This window comes from Anas platyrhynchos, chromosome 5 (genome assembly GCF_047663525.1).
Source record: "Anas platyrhynchos isolate ZD024472 breed Pekin duck chromosome 5, IASCAAS_PekinDuck_T2T, whole genome shotgun sequence".
Taxonomy (NCBI): Eukaryota; Metazoa; Chordata; class Aves; order Anseriformes; family Anatidae; genus Anas; species Anas platyrhynchos.
The window spans coordinates 63,275,607-63,300,618 of record NC_092591.1 but is presented as its reverse complement, the minus strand read 5'-3'; the positions used below and the strand labels follow the sequence as shown (position 1 = coordinate 63,300,618).

The 25,012-nt window shown below is 34.5% G+C and overlaps 1 protein-coding gene across 7 annotated transcripts in view; it reads left to right on the top strand.

The window, feature by feature from the left end:
- The window catches only part of SBF2 (SET binding factor 2), a 255,561-nt gene extending 231,043 nt beyond the window's left edge, over positions 1 to 24,518 (top strand). For all 7 annotated transcript variants that reach the window (XM_038179378.2, XM_038179377.2, XM_038179376.2 and 4 more), the window contains 8 exons: positions 6,959 to 7,085; positions 8,539 to 8,666; positions 10,594 to 10,827; positions 16,300 to 16,404; positions 18,684 to 18,877; positions 19,220 to 19,307; positions 21,573 to 21,704; positions 21,986 to 24,518. In XM_038179378.2, coding sequence (XP_038035306.2) covers positions 6,959 to 7,085; positions 8,539 to 8,666; positions 10,594 to 10,827; positions 16,300 to 16,404; positions 18,684 to 18,877; positions 19,220 to 19,307; positions 21,573 to 21,704; positions 21,986 to 22,084 — 1,107 coding nt within the window. In that variant the 3' untranslated portion in view covers positions 22,085 to 24,518. The remainder of the gene's footprint in view (positions 1 to 6,958; positions 7,086 to 8,538; positions 8,667 to 10,593; positions 10,828 to 16,299; positions 16,405 to 18,683; positions 18,878 to 19,219; positions 19,308 to 21,572; positions 21,705 to 21,985) is intronic.
- The last annotated feature ends 494 nt before the right edge of the window (positions 24,519 to 25,012 follow it).

The following is a 25,012-nucleotide window of genomic DNA, read 5'->3' as shown; positions in this document are numbered from 1 at the left end:
CTCTTCGTTTCAATTTTTCAGATCATGGTCTTGTATAGAAACAAAGTCAAGGCACAATGATTAGGTTTTTGGAAGTATTTTGAATTCAAGACAATGATCTTTTTCCAGGATGTTGGTTGCAGACCTGATCATCAAGTGAGCATTATTAGTCAGAAACTCTACTATCAGGAGCATGTTAACAGATGTACAGGATGGTTTTGAAGTAAAACCAAGTGGTTATCACAGAATTAAAATGTTGTTGTTCTTGGAATTCTGCTTTCATCATACCAGTAAAATTTTCTGGTCATATCAGCCCAAGTAATGCTTCTGCAGGCTTTGTGTTCTTGTAGAGATTTCAGTTGTAATTTTCCACTTCTGTAGCTGATAAAGAACAGGTTTTATGGGGTTCAATAATAGTACTAGGAAAAGAAGGAACACAACCAATAGAAAGCTTTAGAACAATGGGTCACCCAAGATGTTCTTATTTTGCTATATCTTTATGTTCACAAGAAGATAAATACTCACAGTTACATGGTGTGGCAAAAGCCAGATTAAGAATTTCATGCTTATTTCAGATTAATTCTATAGTCTGTCCTCTTTTTCATCTCAAAACAGAAAATCTGCTTTGCAGATTCTCTGTATATGCAAACCCAAGATAGGTGTTTGCATAGTTCCTCTTGTATTTGTCTGTGTTTTTTCCATTTCTCATTTTTCTCACTGAAAAATCTGTGTGTTACTAACCTGCACTTAAAGTATGGTTGACTGTCTCACAGAAGACTGTTAAAGCACTCACCTGCTTTCTTGGAACAGACATTCATGGTGAATTCTTGCAAGGAGTAGACCATGCAAGAGGTTTGGCAAGTAGACTTACTCTGTTGCCTGGAGCAACGTCCACAGACTAGATAACATGCTAAACCAATGAAAAATAATCTTTAGATATCTGGAAGAATGGTAATGAATGAGTTTATAAGAAAATGAGTGAAGACTTAACGGAAGAACACGACGCATATTGTATCTTTCCCAATGTTAAACACCATTGCCCATCATTATTTCTGTCCTGCAAGTGAATAGATCATATCCTTGGAATTTGGTTCTGTTCCTACAACATTAGAAAACCTTGCAAGTATTTGTCACATCTCCTGTCTTATCAATCCATTTCCCAATGACTGTGATCCTCAAGTTAATTTTTATTCAAAATGGGGAGATTTTCCTGAGGAGAATCAATACTACATTTTTCATTCGAACAAGTTAATCTAATCTCAGTTGTCACTCGAATTATTCCTTATAGTAAATTGAGGTTATTTCTCCTTTCTGAAGCAGAAAGAAAAATAATCTTAGTTGCCGTGGCTACAAGAAGACAAATATCTGCGTCTTCAAATAGTGAGACTCATCTGTTGGTTGGTTTATTCAGTTCTTTATAAATCATTTGTCTGGTGCATTTTCTCTCTGTTATCAGATGTCTTCTTGCTTTAATGAACTGGCTGGGTAACATTGTTTGTTAGTAAAATGGAGTAAATCAGCATTTTATTTGAAGCAGTAGTGTAATTTTGGAGTGAATCCCTTAAGCATCTCCCCTTACTATTTGTTAATGCTTTTTGGTACACGTCAACTATGTTCTTCTTGAAAGAATTTACCCAGAACTTCTGCTTCAGGTGTGTGTCAAATGCTCACCAGCTCTTAAAAGGATCTGAACCAACAATTCATCACTTCTCTTAAAACCATATGGTAATCAATTCAACTGGTCCAGGCCAAAGTAAAACAAATACATAGTGTAGCTGCAGGAACTTCATTAGCAGCTGCTTTGGTGTTTTTATCTGCTTCTTCTGCTCTGAACTATGTGCTGATGTAGACATAGCCTACATCATTTTAAACATCCTGTTTCTGACTATGGAGACACTTTGCTCCAGTCTTGCTGTAATAAATCTTAGAAAATTGTCTTAAAGTAAAACGAGGAAACTATCCATGCATACCTGTAGAGTAGATTTTTCCTCAAATCCAGAGGTCACACAAACTTTGGAAACAAATGAGTTATCCAGAACAAAGGTGAAAATCGGCATTCAATAATTTTTTTTTATTGCCCTAAAATAGGTTGTCCTCTGTCTTCTTTTTGGCAAAATTCTTGTATTTTCTTTGAGTTATGTCTAACACAATCTGAAGTTTTAAGAACAAAGAATAATGGACTATAATTTTCCTGATTTCAGAAGTTAGGTCAAAATGTAAAGTGGAATAAATCCCTGCTGTTATAAATTCACAGGTATGAGTCTGCCTCAAGGTGCACTATCTCTAATCTTTACACTTTCTAGGGAGACAGAGAGGTGAAGGAGCAATTTCAAATTTTTTATTGTGCTCTAAGTGTTTTTTTTCTAAGACTAATCTTGAAATTAAAGTATATATGATGTTACTTTTTACATCATCCAGGATTGTTTTCAATTTGATGTGGTTCTCCTACATGATAGAGGAACATCCTTTTAACAATTCATCTCAGAGAGCAGCTTTGATAGTATTTGAATCTTCTCTATCTTTAGAAAGTATACATTTCAATAGAAAGTATTTGTCCTTAGAAATGATAAAAGTATAAAGTCAATAGAAAGTATACATTTCATTAGTGGGTACCTCTTATGTAAAGATCTGTCTCTCCTTTTCCTTTTTCCTTTTCCTTTTCCTTTTCCTTTTCCTTTTCCTTTTCCTTTTCCTTTTCCTTTTCCGAGTGCTTTTTTATAAAGCTGTGTCCACATACCTGGGCTGCAGCTATGTCAGGAGAAAGGTCACCTCTTACAGGCTATCTGGAGCTATTTATCACCTCTTCTCTGGTGGACATGTTGTTCTTCCGGTCTGCTAGCTAAGGGGTTCATGTGAACCTGCCTGCCAAAATGGCAGGAGAAAATAGGTAGAAAAGACCTACTGTGAAAATCTTATTTTGATGGGTACAGGTCCAGAAGTGGTTTGTCCTGACAGTCAATCTGACAGAGGCCCTAACTTCTTAGCCAGAGTGATAGGGCTATCTAGGGATTGTAATCAAATTGTACAGTGTATCTTCATCTGAAAAAGTACCTGTGAACACAGCTTGACACACATAACCAGTGTATTATAGATAATAAAGATTTGTCTGTTACGAGAAAAAAGCATGAAGCTAAATTTCTAACACTTAAAGCTACAAGTCTATTTAGAATGCAACTCTGAATAGATTTTCTAGAAATAGACACAAACCTAGTTCCTGATGAAATATTGACTTACCAAGTTCTAACAGTATTGTTGCAAACTTAAGGGAGATTGCTTGCGAAGTTAAATTAATGGTTGAAGTTTCACCGGAATTTACTAGGAAAAGTAAATGTACTTAACATGTGTACTTGAACATTTCTGTTAAGCTTGAATGGTTTCTGTACAACTTATTAGATGACTACAGAACCCAATTAGACTGCAGCTTCACCCCGATATCTAATATATTATGTTCAGTTTTTTTTTAATTGACTGGTCACTGGAAGTAAATATTTGGTCCTTTCAAAAAAAGATTTAACTATTATAGTTTTGACATACAAGGTAATGAGAAAATCACTGTAGAGCCAGTATGGATTAAATGTCATTGGTTAAACTAACGATACAGAGAAAACAAATGAAGCAGTGGTTCCTAAATTAGAACTACATCATCTTCTAAGAAGTCATTGTTTATGCCAATATCTCCAGGTGTCAGCTGAATTATTAATGCAAAATCATTCTTTCACAATAGCAGCATCTGGCAGATACTCTCACTGCTTCTAAGAAGACTGAGTTTATGAAAGTGATGTCAGCGCAGGAAGCTTTTCTTATTTTTCTTCTGTATCTATTCAGTAATTTATTTAATTAAAACAATGCTTTTCTAGAATTGACTTTTTTTTAAGGCTAGTAAGGAGCTGTGTTATAACACCTTGAGTAAAAGGAGGTGAGTGTGCTACTGTTAGTGATTACTAGCACAGAGCATTTTGGACTACTGTATTTCTTATGTAAATGGAGTAAATATTGGTATATAATGGAACGACAAAAACAAAAGATACTGGAAAACTAAGAACAGCTGAAAGAAGTGTAAAATTACTAAAACCATTTAGGAGAGATTTAAATTAATTAGGAACATTTTGATTTGAAAAAGGAGTTCTGAGAAACTGAGTTTACTTAATCATAGCATTAAGAACACCTATAGGTTTACTCAGGTTTTAAATGCTTTATGGAGATTAGGAATTCTAGTAAGTGGTTGTAATTTTTAAAGATACTAGGTCCCTGTAGCATATCTAGAAAGCCTTATCTAGGTGGTATGTGTTGAAATTGTAAAATATAAAAACTGCTCCTAACTTACATACAATTTTTGAGTAAAACTCTTGAAGTCAGTGAATTAATTCAAATGGGACCAAAGAGTTTCCAGAAGGAAACCAATTATATTTAACCTCAACCTAAGTGGTTACATTGCTTACAGTAATAAATAATCTCTCTTGCACTTTTATTTTTAACTGCTTAAAATAATCCAATTATTTTTTCCAATGTTACATTTAGAATTTATCACCTGTGATACTGGAATTGTATTTTGTCAGGAAATGTTTCTCATGATAGCTCATCCATGTTTTGGATTTTGCACACAGTGCACTCATCTAAGCAAATCATCAATAACTAGTCACTTTCCTCAGCTGTGATATATTTCCCATCTCCAGTTGTACTGAAATGAGCCGCAACCACTATAATGTATGTGTAGTTATTGTTACTGTCTGTATTTTTCTACCTTCATCAAATAAATGTTTTCAGTGATAGTTGTTTTTACTTCTAAAAGGCAAATTTTATTATTATAACTTCTATTTACTTGCAGTTCCAGAAATCTCAGAAATGCATTATAGGATTTTATTGCCTATTTATTCTTCCAACTCTTCAAATTTATTAAACTAATTTCTAGACCAACAGTAGAAATTAGGACTCTTTGTAAGTCATATCAAATAACAGAGTGTTCTAATTTATCAAAAAGCCTTTCTTTCTAACAATGTATTAAAATAAAACTTCCTAACACAAGGTGGAAATATACAGTAAGCTATTTGTATTTGCATGTATGTGTCTGAACACACAAACACACATAAAGCACTTTTGGGGATCTCAGCTCAAAAGTACATATTATCATTTTTGAACAAAATTATTGTATCCCAATTATATCTTAATTTACAATATGACAGAAAATATACTTATTTTTAATAAGGGTAACTAAAAAGTTACTTTGTCTATGAAGTTAATCTTGAATCTATTATTAAAAAAGTTTTGCTTAGCATTACTCTTACAAAGCAGTGAAGAAATATAGTCATATGTATCTGGGAAAAAGTGGGGAATAAATTAAGAGTGGGTATATTGAACCCACTAACCATATCTTAGTATTTTAAATGCCTAGCCATGAGCTAATATTGACATATTACAAGAAATACTCTGACCAAACTGCTGTGTATGTATTTATAGGGTTTTTCAAGGAATTTTCCTGTCACTATTGTAAATTTGATAGTTAACCTTTCCTATTAGACGCATTTTTTGTTTCTTTATTTATTGTTGTTTTTTCAACTAGTAGATGTGAAAATTTAAACATCAATGAGTTTCAGATAATCTGATTCTTGTTTCCTTAATACTAAATAAACAAGTTTCTCTCTCTAGGAACTTATAAGTAGAGATTAGAGAAAAAAAAAAGGTGGAATGGGAAAATAGGAGTGGTGTGAATACAAAAGACAAAACGTAGGAAGATTGTAAAAATAAAGTTATTTTACAAGTTTGATGTGAAGCTAGGTAAATCACTCTGAGACATATTTCAAATGTTGAATTCCATGAGCAATTTCTTCCTGATTGTGAAAATTTGTTTCCATTGTAACTGGGGAGTGTTTGGTTCATTACCATGCTTAATTCTGAAATTGAAAATCACAGTCAAAATATTTACTAGAGAGTAAATTTTAAATCTACAATTAAAACATGAAACTTGTGAGCAATATCTCATCAAGATAAAATTTTGTCTTAAAGTTTATATGGAGAGCAATAATGTATTTCATTAATAATAAATGTAAGCAAATTTGGCCATGAATATTAAACTAAATGCCTGAAAGCATACACCAGGCTCTTTTTGATGATGTTCAAGAGGAAGCAGTTGTGAGGAGCCAACTGTCCCACATTGCTGTACTCTACTTTTTGTCGTCTTAAACATCTGATCCTGACTCCTGTTGGAGACATTCACTGAATTAGATCCCAAGCCTAACTGAAGATAACAAATTAAGATGTTATATTGTTTTTAGTATTTTAAATATATGCATGTGAATAATGGCAAAGCACCTCCTCAGTATGTTTTTTGTTCCTTCATACTTCAATATTTTGCTGCGTAGTTTGAAGACAAGAAAATATGTATTGACTAGTTATTACATCAGAAATGAGCCATTCTAGCAATGACAGATAGAATATCATTTGTCAGCATTGCTTCTATACATGTTTGCTAGTTTGGATCCTCAGCAATACTTGGAAGTCCACTGCAAAATGTGCCAATTAAAGCTGGATTCCAGCTATGGAAATGCTACAACTAGGAATACCATCTTTGCCTATAAATTTGCATGATGTCTCATGAGTTGACATCAAAGACTTTTATCCGGTTTGATTACTTTGAAGAATCCTGGGTTTTATACAGAGTAAAATAACACTTATAAAAATATACTCTATCTGCTCTGAATTTTTTTTGCATCATAGACATGAATTTAAATGACTTCAAAATATCTTTAGACAAAATGTAGAAGGGTTTGTGTGTACAGAGAAGATAGTCTCCTGTGAATGCATTTGTATTATATTGTATCTATTTACATAATAATATTAATACATATAATATTATGTATCTATATATATATCATACGTATATCTGTATATATATATATACCTAATAGTATATATACATTTAATATTATGTATCTTTTTATATAATGCCTCAAAATCATCTTTTTTCCCTTTCATTTATTTCTAGATTCATAGTCAGTACCCAACAGAGTTTGAGTTCAATCAGTATTATTTGAAGTTTCTCGCTTTTCATCACATATCAAATCGATTTAAAACATTTCTTCTGGATTCAGACTATGAAAGACTAGAACATGGTAGGTGTGATGTTTGTTTATTGCATATTGTATCTGTTATCCTTGTTTTTCTCTTCAATATTTGGTCTACAAAAATTTGCCTAGTTTGAGATGGTTCAGTAGTTGCATGGTGATGATCTAATGAATTTCAGTTCAGTAATATGAAGCGAAATATAGGTGATTAATGTAGAGTTTTCTGAAAGAATGAATCCTGAGACATGCCCCTGATTGGACTAAGAGAAGGTAAAAGAAAGTAGTGCCATTCCTCAATTTATGTTTGTTTTTTTGTGGTTTTTTTTTGTTTGTTTGTTTGTTTTTAGCAATTTATCCACTTGGTTCAGTTATCCCTATTAAAATTCCTTGTTTTAATGGAAACAAAGTCCTTGACAATCCTTCAGAGAGCGCATGACATTTGAGGAGAAGTAGACCTTTTCCATCTGCTGTCTCTGACTCCTTTCTCTTGCGCTCTCTTCGGTGTTTCTATTCTTTTATTTTTTTTTATTTTTTTTTTACTCCCTGCACATATCATATCCAAGCTCACTGGTTCCAACCAAGGCCTTATCTGCCCTCACAGCCCTCTTATTAAGACTTTACAACCACAGGTGGGGCTGTTCTTGGAGCTTGTTCACTAAGCACAATGCTTAAGTGCTCTGAATTACACTGCTTTGTGGGGTGTTTCTCATGGCATATGGTCAATTTTAATCCTTTTCTTAAAATCTATAGTAACCGTGAAACAGATTAAACTTGAGCAGCCATTTTATTTCAACAAGAAAAATTTATTTCCATTATTTACCTTGGTTTGAACAAAACATTGGAGTTGATTAACTCCTGTCTTTCCTTCCAACTTGTATTTTTACATGGTTCTACAGTGTGTTAATTTGCTTTTTTTTTTTTAAAATCGTGATTGTTTATATACTGTAGTTATACTTTAAAATACCACCTGATGCAATATAAAATCCTGTTTCCAGTAGTCTGGCGTAATTGTATGTCCTTCCAAAGTCACTTCAGATAGCACAAATCTATGGCTAACTATTTACAGTAGCCTGATCTGTTTTGCCTGAAATGAGTTGGCAAATAACTCCATGTGCAGCCGGCCCAGCAGGTAGGAAGGGCTGATAACATCTCACTGAATGGGGCAGAATCAGTTAGCAGGGCTTTGGTAATCTGTTGAAGCAGCATAGCTGGACGCAGAAAGAGAGGTTCATAAATGCACTCAAGTATTTTAGTAAAATTCAGAAGAGTATAATATAATGCTATTGAATGTTTTTCGTACAAAAGTGGCATTTTGCCAATTTGTGGTGGAATGGCAGTTACAAAGCACAGCAGTTGTTTCATCAAATACAGTCTCTTACAGCAATGGCATCTGATGGTAGATTTTACTACGCATTTAGTTAGTGACATTTCGTTTGGCTATGCTTCAGTGTTTGTTACATCTTATCATAAGCTATCTTTTTATTGCTATTGTTTTCTCTAGGGACATTGTTTGAAGATAAAGGAGATAAACATGCCAAAAAAGGAATTTGTATTTGGGAATGTATTGAAAAAATGCACAAAAGGAGCCCTGTTTTTTTCAATTACCTCTTTGCTCCTACTGAAATAGAGGTACGTTTTTTTAAAAAGAAAAAACAGGTAATTTGTTATTTTGAGTGATACCCTATGTTTTGATACCTTATTTTTTCTCAGCTGAATTAAGCATTTGGCAGACAAAGTTGACCCTCACTGATTGATTGCTATAATGTCTCACAGGCTTAAATTCTCAGTCATCCCAGTTATGGAAGTTTCATGTAAAGGGCCAATTCTGTAACATGTTTATATGTACCACTGAGGAAAACAAGGTTACTTGTTTGATTTCATTCATTTATATGACTAATTATCAAAATGATCTTAAAATTTGTGCAGGTATTAAAAAAACAAAAACACAGTTATGGGAAAATGAGTTTACAATATGTTCCAGTCACAGTGGGATACATTTCATAATGATTTGATTGAATATTATCTATATCACTGTCTAATATGATAATACGTACGCTCACTAGATTTGACTGCATCTTAAATAATTAGATAAAATTGGCAATACACTCACCATCATAGAGTTTTGCAATAGTCAGGGAAGAAGCAGTCAAGACATCTCAGGAACTACATGAAAAGGGTGCTGCTCACACTGTAGGTCTGGTGACAAGGCTGGTTTAAGATGATCCAGCCTTCCCCTGCCCTGCAGATGTTCACTGATGTGCTGCTATCTCCTACTTTGCTAGTAAGCTTCACCTTGATAAATCATTTGTTTTCATGTCTGTCCACTGCTGGTGTCCAGAAAACATAATGACAGAACAGTCTCCACTGTTTTGGAAGTCTTGTTGCCAACGATACTTTTGTTGATGATTCGTGGTCTTCTGTTTTTCTCAAGCTTTTTCACCACATTGTATGTAAGCGTATGTAATACCTGGCATTCAAATCAATAATATAAACTGACCTCATTTAAAAATAAATAAAAATTAATTATTTTCTTTAAGATGTTCTTGGCAGTCAACAGTGAAGACCACCTCAACCCATGTACATACCACATACACACCTTTACTGACTAAAATAAGTAGTGGTACAAGAGAGAGGAGGGAGAGAGAGAACCATAATGTTATGCTGAATGGATAGGAAATTCTTCACCTGTCTCTTTCAGAGAGACATCTACATGTATTTTCTGTGTTAGAATCATCACTGTGATGAAGTTGGAGGTTGATAGGCATCTTGCTCACTGTATGTTCTATTTTACTGTAAGCAATAGTCTGCTTAGTAAGCAGTTAAGATTTGCTTTCGGTATTTTGATAATATTTTCTTTCTCTTTTTTTGAACAAACTATTTTTCCTCATGTGAAACGGTGTCATAGTAGCAGAATAAGTGATTGTGACTGAACATCGCTCTTCAGGTGTTGAAATTGCCCATTGAACTGGGGCATTAATTCCCATAAAGAAAGATATATCAAACTGAGAGCATTACCTTTTTTTATAAAAAGGAAAAAAGAAAAAAAAAGTATGTCTTTAATACAAAGTCTTCTGGTTTTAACTACTTTGAAAGCTTTACAATCTTTGGCTGCTTTCCTCATATTATTGTGGTTATTCCAAGTGCTTGGCCACCTAAGTTATACAACCTTTCTCCTTTCTCTGATGGTCTTGTTTTTTTTGCTGAGGAAAGTTGAATGGTGACTGCTATTGAGTACCTTTTGTATCTTTAACAGGGGGGGGCACAAAGACCGTAAGGGTAGCAAATGTGTATGCTGATTTGGAGTTCATAGTAAGCATTTGTTTTAGTGGAAGGATAAATAGGAGCAGTATATTTCTGAAGCTAGTATTACTTTTACTTCTTGATCTGAGCCATATCCCAGGATCTTGCTGTGGAAGTTATCAAACTACAATATTACTCACCCAATGCAAAATACTGCTAAATTTTGAATAATATAGAAAATGTAGGTATGGCATTTTTCAGTCTGAAACTCAAAGGCTTGCTTTCTCTCATTATAATAAAACTTTCTTTCAAATAGGCATTGAAACCAAATGTAAGTATGTCCAGCCTCAAAAAGTGGGATTACTATGTAGAAGAGATTTTGGCTACGGGTCCTTCTTATGATTGGACCATGGTGACTGCAAAATGCAGTGCTTTAGAGGAAGCTGAACAAACGGATGGTTCAGTCTCTCAAACTAAGAGGAAAATAGTATGGCCATGTTATGATGATGTTAAAAAACTACAACCTGATGCCATCAGCAGCCTTTTAAATGTAAGTACATATGTTACATAGAAAAATAAGTTATTTTATATTTAGGAAATTTATATTTACTTTTTATTTATGTTATTAACCTATTATTAAAAGGATCATGATAGCTGGTCAAAACAGGTATTTAGTAAAACTGACTTAGTTTTTGGGGAGGAGGGGATTGATCTTGGGAAGTGATAGTTGGTCTAGGAATCTTTTTTTTTTTTTTCTGGGGAGACACTTCAATAGCAATTGATAACTTTGGGAAAGACAGTAATGGATGCATTTTTTCACTGTTTTTCTGAAACAAAAAGTCAGGTAGACCTCTTGGTTGCCTTTTACAAGAAATGTACAAACTGTTCTTTTAATTGGTACAAATAATGAATCTATCTTTCCTGTCTCGTTTCTATCAATTTGAAGTATGTGTATGGTAAAGATTTCTGAAGAGATCATTAAAACAGAGTCCAACAGATGTTGATTTAGTTGAGAGGCAAATACACAAAGATAGCACATAGCATCCTGGCCCAAATTTCTCAGTAAAGATTTCTATTATTTCTATTAGTATATTTATTTTTACTAGGACCTAACTCATACTCTTAGATGCTTCAGAATATTTTGGCATATGAAATAGATGCTTGACTTGAGCTTTTTCTTATTTGGGCCCAGGTAGCCTGCTTAGGTTTTCTTCTTTCTTCATTAGAAAATGAAAAAGGATCACATTTAACATGGTAATTGTTGTAGTTATTTAGAATGATTGAGCACCTATATTTTCTTCAATTTTATTGTTTGATTGTAATTAACTAGTGGTCCTAATGTTTAGGCTATCATCTGGATTAATAGCTCAGAAAAAATGGCAGTTTTGATTTCCTGGAGCTATTGTTTGTAGCCACATGTATGTTCAGATATATACACCATATACCTTTTTTTTTTGGGGGGGGGAGGGAGGAACTTTTTTTTTTTTTTTAATTATTTTCAGACTTCACTTTATATTAGAGATAGTATTATGAAGCCTAATACAGCAATTCTTGGAAGTGGGATATGCTTTGGGTCCCTGAAATTGAAGATGATTTTTAACAAAATCTTAAGGCAGGAAGCTTATGAATGGATTGGAATCTTTAAGGATAGACTTGCTTTTGCCAGAGAGGTAGCTCCATTCAGGAACACTTCTGGAATCTCTTTTGGTCAATTCCATTCAATCATAATTGATCAAAAAGACGAAAAATGACCAATTTTAAAAAATAAAATTCAGCTATGAAATTCCCCTGGACTCAAAAGAGGATAGCCAGAACTGCTCAGATCTTATAACTTCACAACTGCAAACAGCCTAACAATCTCTCAGCAGGGGATCTCATATCAGGGATTCTTTCACCAAAAAAAATAAGAAGGAAAAAAAAAAAAGAGAGCTTTTGTTTCAGGTAACTGGAGGCCAGAACTACATTAGGAATATAGTAACAGTGTTCTGCATTTCTTCCTGGGGTAAATGCCAAACTTATCCTATCCACAACTGTGAGAAACTGCCATATAACAGGGAAATTAGCCATATTATAGCCCAAAGATATGTGGGTCAGATTTTATAGAGTTTAAATGTTATTTGTGAATTAGATTATAGTAATAAAAGATAGCAATGGAGAGGAACATTTGGAAGACTAGGAAGGGGTTATATAAAGGTTATGAAAATACTCTCCTAAGTTTAAAAAGCAAAGTGAGCTTTCTTTTAAAACAAGTTGTTAGTTTAGGGCTATTGCTGATGTAGGAGAAAGCCCTCTCTTTAATCATAAATCCATTGAGAATGTGTTGGTATCCAAAAATGCTTGAGCTGAGACCATATTCAGCAACGGCAAACTATTAGGGAAGGATGATTCTCACTTTGTTTGTAATGATAAGACCTAATAGATTCATTCTAAAGACATTTTTTTTAATTGAAGACAAGATAATACTCTTCAGGATGTAAATCTGGAACAAAGAAGTTAAGTGTTTCAATTCACAATATTCCGTGGTGCTTTTCTGCAGGAAGCAAAAGGCGTAACATTTTAGCAGTAATGTTCTAACGTGTTTTGGTTACAGAACAATCCACCTTTAACCAGATGTGTGGTGGTTCAATAGTTTCCATAAATCTTCATTCTTATGAGTTTTAGGAAGTTAACTAATCTGAAAACTTCATTCACTTAATTCTAAATTAAGCCTTTTGAACATTGTAGATGATAAGGTGCATTTTAAAATACAAATTTTTGTGTAAAACTTCTCAATTCACTTCCCACTGTTCTTTGGCATGAGTAAGCTGTGATACAGTATAAATGATCTAAGCGGTCTGAGTAATGTTCAACAAAGGGAAGTGCAGAGTCCTGCACCTTGGGAGGAAAAATCCCATGCACCAGTATATGCCGGGGGGCCACCACCCAAAGAGTCATAGAGTCATAGAATGGTTTGGGTTGGAGGGGACCTTAAAGACCATCCAGTTTCAACCCCCCTGCCATGGGCAGAGATACATGTACCTTCCACTAGACCAGGTTGCACAAAGCCCCATCCAGCCTTGCCTTGAACACCTCCAGGGATGGGGCATCCACAGCTTCTCTTGGCAACCTGTTCTAGGGCCTCACCACCCTCTGTACAGAATTTCTTCCCTATATCTATCTAAACATACCTTCTTTTAGTTTAAAAGCTGATCGTCCCCAACTCTCTCAGCCTTTCTTCATAGGAGAGTTGCTCCAGCACTCTGATCGTCCTAGTGGCCCTTCTTCTGGACTTGATCTAGTAAGTCCAAGTCCTTCTTGTGTTGGGAGCCCCAGAACTGAACGCAGTACTCCACATGGTGTCTCAGAAGAGCAGAGTATAGGGGGAGAATCACCTCCCTAGACCTGTTGGTCATTCTTCTTTTGATGCAGCTGGAAAAACAGCTTTGCAGAAAAGGCTCTGGGGGTCCATAGTGGATGTCTAATTGCATCAATCGTATGCTTTAATCAAGGGCAATGTGCCTTTGCCACAAAGACTAATGGTATCCTGGGGTGTGTTAGGCAAAGTGTTGCCAGTCAGTCACCAGGTGATTTTTCTTTTCTACTCAGTCCTAGTAAGGCTACACCTGAAGTACTATGTCCACTTCTGGGCTTCTCAGTATAAGAGAGATAGGGGCATACTGGAGAGAGTGCAATGAAGGGCCGGAAAGGCGCTGAAGGGACTGGAGCGTCTCAGCTGGGAGGGAAAGCTGAGAGAGCTGGACTGTTCAGCCTGAAGAAGAGAAAGCCCAGGGGGTGGGCAATGATGGCTCTCATCGGTGTGTATAAATGCTGCTGGGGAGGGTACAAAGAGGACGAAATCAGTGGTGCACAGTGCCAGGACAGAGCTGTTCCATCTGAACATCAGGGAGCCCTCCTCTACTGTGGGGGTGATGGAGCACCAGCACAGGTTGCTCAGAGAGGTGGTGGAGTCTCCCCCCTTAGACATATTCAAAAGCCATCTGGACAGGGTGCTGGACAGCTGGCTTGAGCTCAAGGACCAGATGACCTCCAGAGGTCCCTTCCCACCTCAAGTATTCTGTGATTCTGTGAAATTTTCTTTCAAGTAAATGCAGCTATTCATACTGCAATGCACTCATGTAAGAAAAAAATCTGATGTTTTCTGTAGAATTTAAAACTGAAGGAGCGAGAGTAAATCTTAGTGATTTATTGTCATGTAGGTTTTTTACAGAGAGTTTATTAAGAGAGAATTTATTCCTAACTTTTCAAGATATATATAGGAGATTGTTGAAAGTTTTTCATTTTAAATTCTGGAAGCATTACTCATTGTGGAGCCAAAAAAGAAGGAATGTGACCCAGTTGCTAAGTAACGAGTTTCAGTTATATCCAGACTCTGCAGAGAAAGACTTGTATTTAGAATTCAAGACTGGGGCAGAAAGAGAATTATCAAATTAAAACCTGATGATCTTTTAGCACTAAAGGGTTTGTCTCCTTTTAATGCAATTGGGGAAGCTGTTTATATAAAAAGTATGTGGTAAATATATTCAGTCCTATGTATCCCCTCAGGAAACATTTTACACTCAGCATTTTGAAAGAGGAACAAGTAATCTAGAGAAGCCTTTAGTCTGGCTTGTGTTCGCCATTCCTTGTTTTTGTATCTGTCAATGAAGATATTCCAAACAAAGCTGTTCTAGTTTTGGCAGGAAGAAAGTATATATTCAGTGTATATGCATCTTTTCAACTAGCTTCAGTATTTTAAACTTCTGGTTTGATTCTTGATGTTCAGCCAGGTCTCTTATATTTGGCCTTACTTTCGAGTTCTCTAATTTACCTTCAGCAAGGAAGAATCTAAAAATGTATCGTTGCTGTCAGACTCTTTCTTACAGTTTTTTTTGTTTGTTTGTTTGTTTGTTTTGTTTTTGTTGTGTTTTTTTTTGGTGTTGTGTTCCAAATTTAGTTCAGCAGTTAATTTTCTGGGAAAAATGTTTTCTTACCTTAAAATTGTAGTCATTTTCTGAAAGTCTCAATCAGCAATGATTTCCTGTCATTGTAATATACCTATAGCAGTTGGAGAATATGATGAAAGCTACATTAATCATGTGGCATAGTGGAAATAAATAATTTCAGGGTCCTAGTGTCTCTTCTCTCACAATAAATGTCTAGGGCTTTAATTTGCTTTTATATAGCATGGGAATTCTCTGCCCTGTGGCAATTCTTGTGCCATCATCAATTCTTTATTGGATTTGCAAAACTGAGTTTTTAATTTGATTTCATTAAGAATCAGATTTTCTTAACAATATAGTTGTTGAATGTCAAAATGTGAAAAGGAAGGATGGCAAGAATATGGACCAAATATCAAAGTAATGACAAATGCATTGATGAATGTTATATTTAATCTGGTTCGCAAGTAAACATAAACTAATGAAATTGTGTCTTTTTACTTAACTGTGCACACACTGTCTTATTAGCAGGAAATAACCCTAATGGAGGTTATCAACACAGGTCATATTCCCAAGTTCCACAACAAGAACATGTTGTTACAGTTTGGCATCCAAATGGAATAAATCTTTCTGTTTCATTTCCTTCTTTTATTATAACTTTGTGTCATATTTTATAAACCAGTGTAAATGTTAATATTGGCAATGTGCAATGTTGGTGTCACAACACAGAATTTGCTCTTTGTAAATATTTTTATAAAATATATCCTATCGTTATCTCTATCATGTTTCTATTATGGCAGTTGATGCTGACTATTGTGTGTTCAAGAGAACTGGAAGAGAATTGAAAGAATAATGTCTCCTTCAGCCTGTGACATTCAAGAAGAATGATATGGCTGATGCTATACTTGGTTGCCTCTGACTCCTGAGTCTGGCTGTTACCTGTTTATAGCTGGTTTGACAGAGGTTCTTGTCCTTTACTGGGCAACATGGCCTTGAAGTTCTCTGTGTAAAAATATTGACGAGAAAATTACTGTGTTAATGTAATTGTCAGGAAGTGAACAGGTAGACATGTTTATCCTTAAGAAAACCCTTGGTTTTTGTTTCAGGAAATAGAAAGGTTGGAAAGTAAATTAAATCAGAATCCAGAAAGATGGCAGCTTTTGTGGGAAAGGGTCAAAATGAATCTAAAGGATGACACCAGACAAGACAATGTAAGTAGCAAAAGAGCTTGTCCAACAGAATAATAATTTCATTCCTGCTATATAGGTTACCTGGGACACTGACAAAATCACTGTATTTCTTGGAGTAAAATACTGCTTTTGAAAAATGAATATGCTATTCTAACCCAGGATACTGGCTCAGTATTTCCTTCTGCATGTAGAAGAACTATTTATGTTTGTGCCTTTTATCTAATTGCTTCTCATCAGTATATTGAGGCATACAGACAAAATGCGCATGAGCATTTTACTAATATACAATTATATGATCTTATATTATTAAAGATTCACTGTCTGATTCTTCAAGTGCAAAAAACTCAGTTCCTTAAATTAGCCAAAAGGAAATCACATAGGTTCAGGGATGAGTGAAGATATTTCCGTGTCTAAATGGAATTTTGGAATTGTTGAATCTAGTAAAGGCAGGAACTGTTCATGCTGTGTTTACAGTTCATGACTATTGTAAAATGAGTAGCTGACCGCACAGATACTTTCTAAGTTGAAGGCTGGCTCTTTGCTGTCTACATGTCTACATGGAAGTTTGTTAGATAATGATTTTGAGGAGCTTTCTCCATAAACTTGGCATAATGTGTTACCAGTTCAAAACTGTGCCTAGCTCTTCAGCTTCACAAACTTGTTCACGTTTGCCAGCCTCCATGAAGCGGTAAGTCATCAGAACTACTTTGTTTTTTTGTCCTTTGCTCTCAAGAAAGCAATATGCTTTATGTCTATCATAGTCATTCAGTTTGACTTTATACCCTAGATAAATCCAAGATGAAAAAAGTTTTATCCTAGCAAAGCAGGGGATTAAGACTTTTATTGAATAATTGGAAGCAGAAAAGAAAATGCAAGTATAAATATACCTGACATCAGTCTCCTGTCCTGGTTGTTATTTAAGGATTCTCAGATAAATGCAATAGCTATGGGTCAGCCCCAAAGAACTCCATCTCTAGGATGTTGTTCTGAAGATTAAGGCCAAGTTCAGGCCACATCTTCCTCCAGATTATTGAGGTTCTACTAAAGTGATTTGTATCTATAAGTAGCTCTTGGAAATTGCATTATTTTTTTTCTTTCTTACTAGTGAATTTAAGGGAAATTATTGTATCCAAATGTCTGACTAGTTCTAGATGCTCTTGAAGAAAGCAAGGGAGATACTGTTCAAGCTTATGTCACTGACTTAATATGAATATACAAGATTTTTCTGAAATATTGATTTATCACACAATGTGAATGCTTCTGCTTAAGAAATGCAGTGAATTGCCATTTCTCTGACTCTTGTTTTTGGAGACATCACCGACTTGTGCTATGATGGTGTGGTTTTCTTATCTCATGATAACTCACAACTTAGACATTGTACCAAGTTTTATTTGTATAATGTTGAAAAAATCTCAAAATACAAGACAGCTCAGTTTCTACAAAGGTCAGAGTTACCAAAAAATTTTACTGAGCAAGGTGGTATGTATCTCCCCCATCCACTTGTCACTTGAAAGGTTCGGCCTGTCACAGTGAACAGTGATTTTGTTCTGTATGTTGCTACATACATTTCACATTTAGAAAACAGTAAACTGTAGATCAAGCCATAAAATGCTGTTGCGGATCTGCTGAACATTTACCATAATAAAGATGGTTAAGCATTTTACCTCCTCAAAAAAAAATCCAAGTTCTGTTGCTGTTCAAATACCTGCATGTTTGTTTTAGCAAATCCTTGACAAGTGTCTACGTAACTTACCAAGGTGCTTGCGCTTATTGTCAAAGTACTAGTAGAATTAAAGCCAAAAAATCACTGTCAGAATGTCCATGGATGTGTGCAAAGCTGAGGTCTGAAATAGCACAATTATGCCAGAATTAAATTTGATGAAATGCTCTCTTAAAGAGTGCACTTCAGCTAATGTTATATATCTGTCTGTCCTCTTAAGACTTCTCTTGCACTGTGTAGTATGAATGTCTGCAGCGAATATACACACTAGGGTCTAATTAATCAGGGCTAACGACTAGAAAGGTGTGTAAAAATGAAATATTAATGAAACTTTAGTTCAAGGTGAGTTTAGTAATAGACTAGCTACAGTTCTGCTATTCAAGTTTTTTTAAGTGCAAATTATTAACTACATACATTACCAGAAAGAGTTGTGGCTTGTTACATTTATTAGAAATAACTTTATGGTTTGTTTTTCTCTTGCAATGTTTCTAATGTTTTAGTTCAGCAAGCAGTCACATTTCCCAGTTGTAAACTTGTCTAGATCATTTAACCTTTTTTCTTTCATTTTATTCTTTCTTAGCTTCGGAGACATCCTTCTGGCTCCTCAGGGATGATGTCAGCTAATCTACATTCCTATCAGAAGAGGTCTTTGTTGGAAATACCTGACAATGGGCTGGGTGAGGAACAGAGTGCAAGCATCTCTCCCTCCAATGGAGTAGATAGAAGAGCAACTACACTATACAATCATTTCACATCAAAGAATGATGAAAATAGGTAAACTGAATAATCAGAATATTTATCAACCTTGTATTAGAATGGTACAGGTATCTTCCTTTGGGAAGAAAAATAAATAAATTTTCATATACAGATTTCTCAGTCTTCCTCTTCATATGCCAAGCAAAGTGTAGCTGCATATTTAACACATCCAAAATACTGAAACAGTTAGTGTTTACCAGCGTATCACAGTTACCAATATCTAAACTGGTCTATAGTTTAAAACTGTTGTTTTACTACAGTAAAAGGAGTGTTTGAATATCTTTTAGTCATTTTAGGCTTTATATATCACCACTATACACATTCTGGAATTGTGTAATTTGTGTTTTCTGTATCTTCTAGATCTTTTGAAGGTACGCTATATAAAAGAGGAGCTTTGCTGAAAGGTTGGAAGCCTCGCTGGTTTGTGCTCGATGTGACAAAACACCAGGTAAAACCTTTTCCGTTAATGGATTTTTTATGACTACTTTGCTGAAATTTTATTTAGTGAGTTTGTGTAGGTTAATTTTACAAGTAATGATTATTTTCAGAAGCAATGTGTGTATTACATTAAATATACCATAAGTCTATGTGTGTCCTGTGTGGCTTATAAATTGGCTGATAAATATTCTGAATGGACAGAGCTCGGGGATGTGGAGCTTCTTGTTTGTTTGTTTTTTAAACAGTTACAACTATTTAGCATATAATCATAAAAAAAACATCCTGGATAAGAAGGCATGCATCATTATTAGTGCCTGCTTTATAGCTCAGGAAGAAAAGCCTGGTAGTGCTTCAGGACATTTTCTGGACATAGTGTTACAGAAGCAATAAAAGCAATTTTTAAGCACTTTTAATTCTAACAAACCATTACTCGATTAAGTGCTGAGCATAATCTGGCCTTTAGTTACCAAAAGAACCAAAAAATCTCTGAAATGGAGAGTTAGAAAAGTTATAAGATAATTTTTTGAGTGCAGTTAGGATGCTGAGAGCTAATATGATAGAAAGTTTAATTCAGACACTCATTAAAACCATAGTAGGCACTGCATGCTCATGAAGCGTGCATTTTACATCCTCTTTGTTCCTCAAGTACTTTTTCATGATCATTTTTCTTTGCAAATGGAAGGACATTATATACTCTGGATTTCTACTAATTGCTTTAATAGAAAAAATAATTTACATCACTTGGCATGTTCAGTGATTTTCCAGAATTGGTATGACAGTATTTTCAAAGCTAGAGAATAGGATCACCTATCTCTCTGAGATCAGTTTGAATTTTGTAAACTACTTAAAGTGAGTTAGAATTACACCCCAGAATTTTCTCTCTAGAAGTCCTTAAATGCCAAGTTCCTGATTGAACAATAATTTGGGGTATGTAAGATTATTTTAGATTAGTCTTAGTGAGGTAAATTTAATAGCAAAATTATTCAAAAATATTCTGACAAATCATTGTACAGCAAGGAGCACTAAAAACAAGACATCTGTTAAACTGAACATTTTACCCTATTTACCAAATATGCCAGAATTCAGCAGTGGAAATTTGTGATCTAATTAATTAATGTTGGTTGATTGAGAAGTAACCTTAATTGAGTCAAATGTTCCACACAGTATGGGTTGTTTAAATAATCTCTGAGATGTGTGCATGCTTGTGATTGACACATGTCAAAAAATATGCAATATAAATAAGTCATTTTTTTAAGATTCTAATTAAAGATCTCTGGATTAGTGTGGTAATATGCTAACAAATGTTCTTGTTATAGTTATTCTGTAGTTATTCTTCCTGATACACAGGTGAAAAGACTCATTTTGCAGAAAAAAACATAACTTCTAAATTTTTTGTATAAACAAATATCCTCCTAGTATCACAGATGTGCAGAAGTAAGAGTAATCTGCAGTATGCAGCAGATACTGGTCGATTGTTGTTGGAACTTGCTGCAAGGGTTTGCTTTACTATTATGCGCTGGTTTATGGGATTTTTTTTAAGCAAATACCAGATTTTATCATCTGAAACTATTTGCATATCAAAGCTCAGTTTATGATGTGGTTAACATTCATATCAAAGTATCTTTGAAAGGGAAAGAAAAAAAAAAGGCAAGCTTCATTCAACCACTAAGTGTAGTATAGGAAAATGTGAGTTTTCTATGTAGTTTATAATTATCTAAAATCATACTTTTTTTTGCTGATCACTTTAAATTCTTGAAATACAGAGAATATGTGTTTTGTTAACTCTTTGGTGGAGTAATGTTCGTGCTTTAGCTTCATGGTAATGAACAGGGAAGAGATGGTTCCTGTTAGAAAAACTGGTAAGGAATGCAGACTCCTAAAGACTAAGTTCTGCTGTCATCCTTCATGCATCCTCTACCCAGACAGAATGCTTGACTTTTTGAAGCTTCTCTGCTCTGAAATTCTCATGACAAAACGCTCCTCCCTCAGTTCAGTTCTGCACAGGAGTGGATAATGGAGATGTTGCCATTACCCAGAGAAGTCAAATACAGGACTGACCAGTTAAGGGCTACTGCCAGTCCTACCGGTTTGTATATACCAGACCTATGGTTTTATCTTAGAAATTGCCCATATCTGATGTCTTCAGGTCTTAATAACATTTTCCCTCCCATTCTCACCACCAAGCCCTCAAGCTGTATCCAGGAAAAGTGAAGAAAAAGTAAAAGGTCCAATTAATAGCATATTTAGATTTATTTTTATTTCTTATGTCATCTAGTTACGATACTATGACTCTGGTGAAGATACAAGCTGTAAAGGACACATCGACCTTGCAGAAGTAGAAACAGTGATTCCTGCTTCTCCAACTATTGGAGCCCCAAAACATGCAAGTGAAAAAGCATTTTTTGATGTAAGTATAACTAGTCTTGATTTTTATCTGAAACTCTTCTCGGTGTGTTTAACTTACTACTTTAATTTCTGCTGGAAGATGTGAGCTAGGAGGGAGCTGTCATGCCAATTCACAACAAGAAGTTTTTACACAGCTAACTGGTCCTCGTTCCCAATAGCAGAAAATAAAAAAGTGGTACATTCAGACCCATTTTTTAGGTTATTACAGTTTAAAGTAAAATTTGCAAGTTTCTTTTTCTGTTCTGCATTTTGACTTTTCATGTTCTTATTTTTCTTTTGCAGTTGAAGACAAACAAACGTGTGTATAATTTTTGTGCCCAGGATGCACAGAGTGCTCAACAATGGATGGATAGGATCCAGAGCTGCATTTCAGATGCTTAGAAATTAATAACATTCCATAATCAAGACATGGTTAAAGCACCTCTTCTTATAAGAAGATATGTTCTGAAATGTTGTTGACGGACAACAAGCCTTTCTTACATTTCAGCCATAAACATTCTTAATATGCTGAAGTTCCTATACTGTTCAATAATGATAACCGCTGTTATTGCTCTTTTTTTTCCTCTGCAGGGAGCACTTCGAAAAATAATCCATCTATCCTTAATTTTCACTTTCTTCAGTACAATTCCTAGCTATAACAGTGAGCCATATTTGCACTATTTTCTAATCCCAGTTTTCTCATTTCAGAGTTACTCTGATAGGAAACCTGTCCAAAGAAGGTTGCAGAAAGTTTCCCTCCAGCAGAAAGTCTGTTTTCACCTTATTTATATTTAAACAGAAGATTCCTATTTCCAAGCTAGTCATTAATGAGGGAACATGTCTACAATTCCTAAAAATAATCAAACAAAGCTTATAAGTCCAGTGACATATATATCAGATTGCCAATGTTTAGGCAGTTGGTATTTTTTTAAGACAAAAAGTGAAATTGCCTGATAACAAATTTTCAAGTGTCTTCTCAGTATGCAGGCCAGTCTCTAATCTTGTGCTCTACAGAGTGCTTCAGCAACGTTGTTACGGTATTTCAAGTTCTAGGGATTATTTGAAGATCATAGCACTTTCTTTTTTAGATTCTGTTTGCTATTATGATGGAATAAATGAGAGGAACTGGCTGACTCTGTCCAGGAGAAACAGAAAACAACAAACTAGGAATTCAGTAGAAGGAAGATCTCTTAAGTGTGAGTTGTATATGTTAATTTATACGCTGTTCTGCTCACTGTAAAATAAAAAAATAACAAACATGATGATGCACTAAACAGTGAAGCGAGCACTTGCACTGAAATCTTTAAAATACTCACATTTTGAATGACAGAGGTAAGTTATTTATAGCAGAACAATACTAGCTAGTTAACAACATTTACAGATATCAAATATGTACATAATCGGGTTTGATGTGTTGTGATTTGATACTTTTAAAATATTTTTTGCACATAAATTGTAAGACTTTATAGATTTTTACATTTGATAAAATTGTGTTTGTTCAGCTTAAAATCTTGGAAAAATGTTTTTAATAACCCCAAATTATTAGAAATTTTACAGTCTACAAATAGTGATGATATAGAGTAGAATCTGTAGGTAATTAAGCCATTGTTTTTATTTTGAAATGTTAATATGTTGAATAGCACACTAATATTACGAAAGGTTTGTATATATGATTCAGTATTTTCTCATTTTTCCAGACATTCTGCTTATAATTTAATGTCAGCCTAACCAAACTGACTATGCTTAATAAGATTTATCAGTTATTAAATTGTTGGGTTTTTTTATAACTAATGTATTTTGTCAGAAATGAATATAAATATCTCACTTCACATACACAATAGGAAATGCAGCTGTTTTTAATGCATTTGAAATTTCAAAACAAGAAAATGAAGGATTTTTCTAGCATTTTTCAATTGACAAATTTCCACCTGTGACAATGGTGTTTGCACATTTGTATGTTACTTTGTATATGAAGTACTTTTATATGTACTTTGTAAAATACTGATCCCGCCCTTAGGTTATATAAAAATTTACATACCACCTCTTATTTTGTAACTAGTTCATTTTAACTCTTGTATGTTATGTGATATATGTATGCTAACCATCTTGTAATAAATACACTTCTTTAGTAAAACCCTTCCTTTTACTGTAAAAATGAAATAAGCAAGAGCCACATGTTGAAGTATTTCCACAGACACAAGACAAATCCTTACTTACTCTGTATTAAGAATACTGTGGTCTTTTGTATCCATATATATACCCTTACAAAAAAGTTGCACGTGAGCATCCTTAACTCAAATACTTCTTAACAGTAACACTAAAGAAATCAGAGTTTAAAGCAAAGTTACCATTCTAACAAGTCTCAATGTATGGCCTTTACTAAAAGGCTAAATACATAATGCTCATTCTAAGTTGTTGAATAATTATGTTAAATATAACAAAAAAAAAAAATCCTATATGGTGTCACAACATAGAACAGCCACATTCTTTCTTCCTTAAGCATATCTTGCTCATTTATCTCATCTTATGCATGTGATCTAGTTCATAAGAAATATAAGAAATGACAAGATCTTTCATGAGAATGTGCATCTAAATTGAATTCCTGAGTGTAGTGTGAGATAGCAGAGTTACAATGGAAAGGGAACGTGTGATGGAGGTAGGGGACCTGTGACAATTCTTAGATGCTGTGGTGCTTAGACGGTAAGGTTTTCATATTGAGCTTGGAATGAATGCTAATATAGCCTTAAATGTTGATCTCAATTTTTAGTGTCTGTATTGATGGAAAATGGACTTGAGCAACTTAACTTAAAATATCCAAATAAAAGCTGAAACAAGATATGTGATATTTGTGTTGTTTATCTAAGGAATATACAAAGGAATGGTAGACATAAGCTCTTGGTGTGAAAACAGAGTTGGTAGTGTCGCTGATTGTCTCTTCTATGCAAACTTAAGATTCAAACAGAGACTTACAGAAAATACGGAGAAGTCAGAGTAGCATAAGCTACACAGTTTGTCAGCCTGTTTTCAGTTGTGGCAACAGAAGTAGATAAATAGGAGTAGAGAACTTGCTTGGTAAAAATGGTATGTGAAAGGGGATCCATCTTCATATTCTGTGAAAAATTTCTAGGAGAAGAAATCCATCCAGGAGTTGGGGATGAGGTAAACATGTGCTTCCTCTATTGTGTCATATCACTATTTCCATACTGTATATCCTAAGTTTCCTACTGTAGAAAAGAGAGAATATTATCAGGGGCTTTACATAAGGGAAGAAGATTTCTTGCCTTTCTGTGTTGTGAGTAACACAATGTGCATTTTGTAGGTGATGGGATG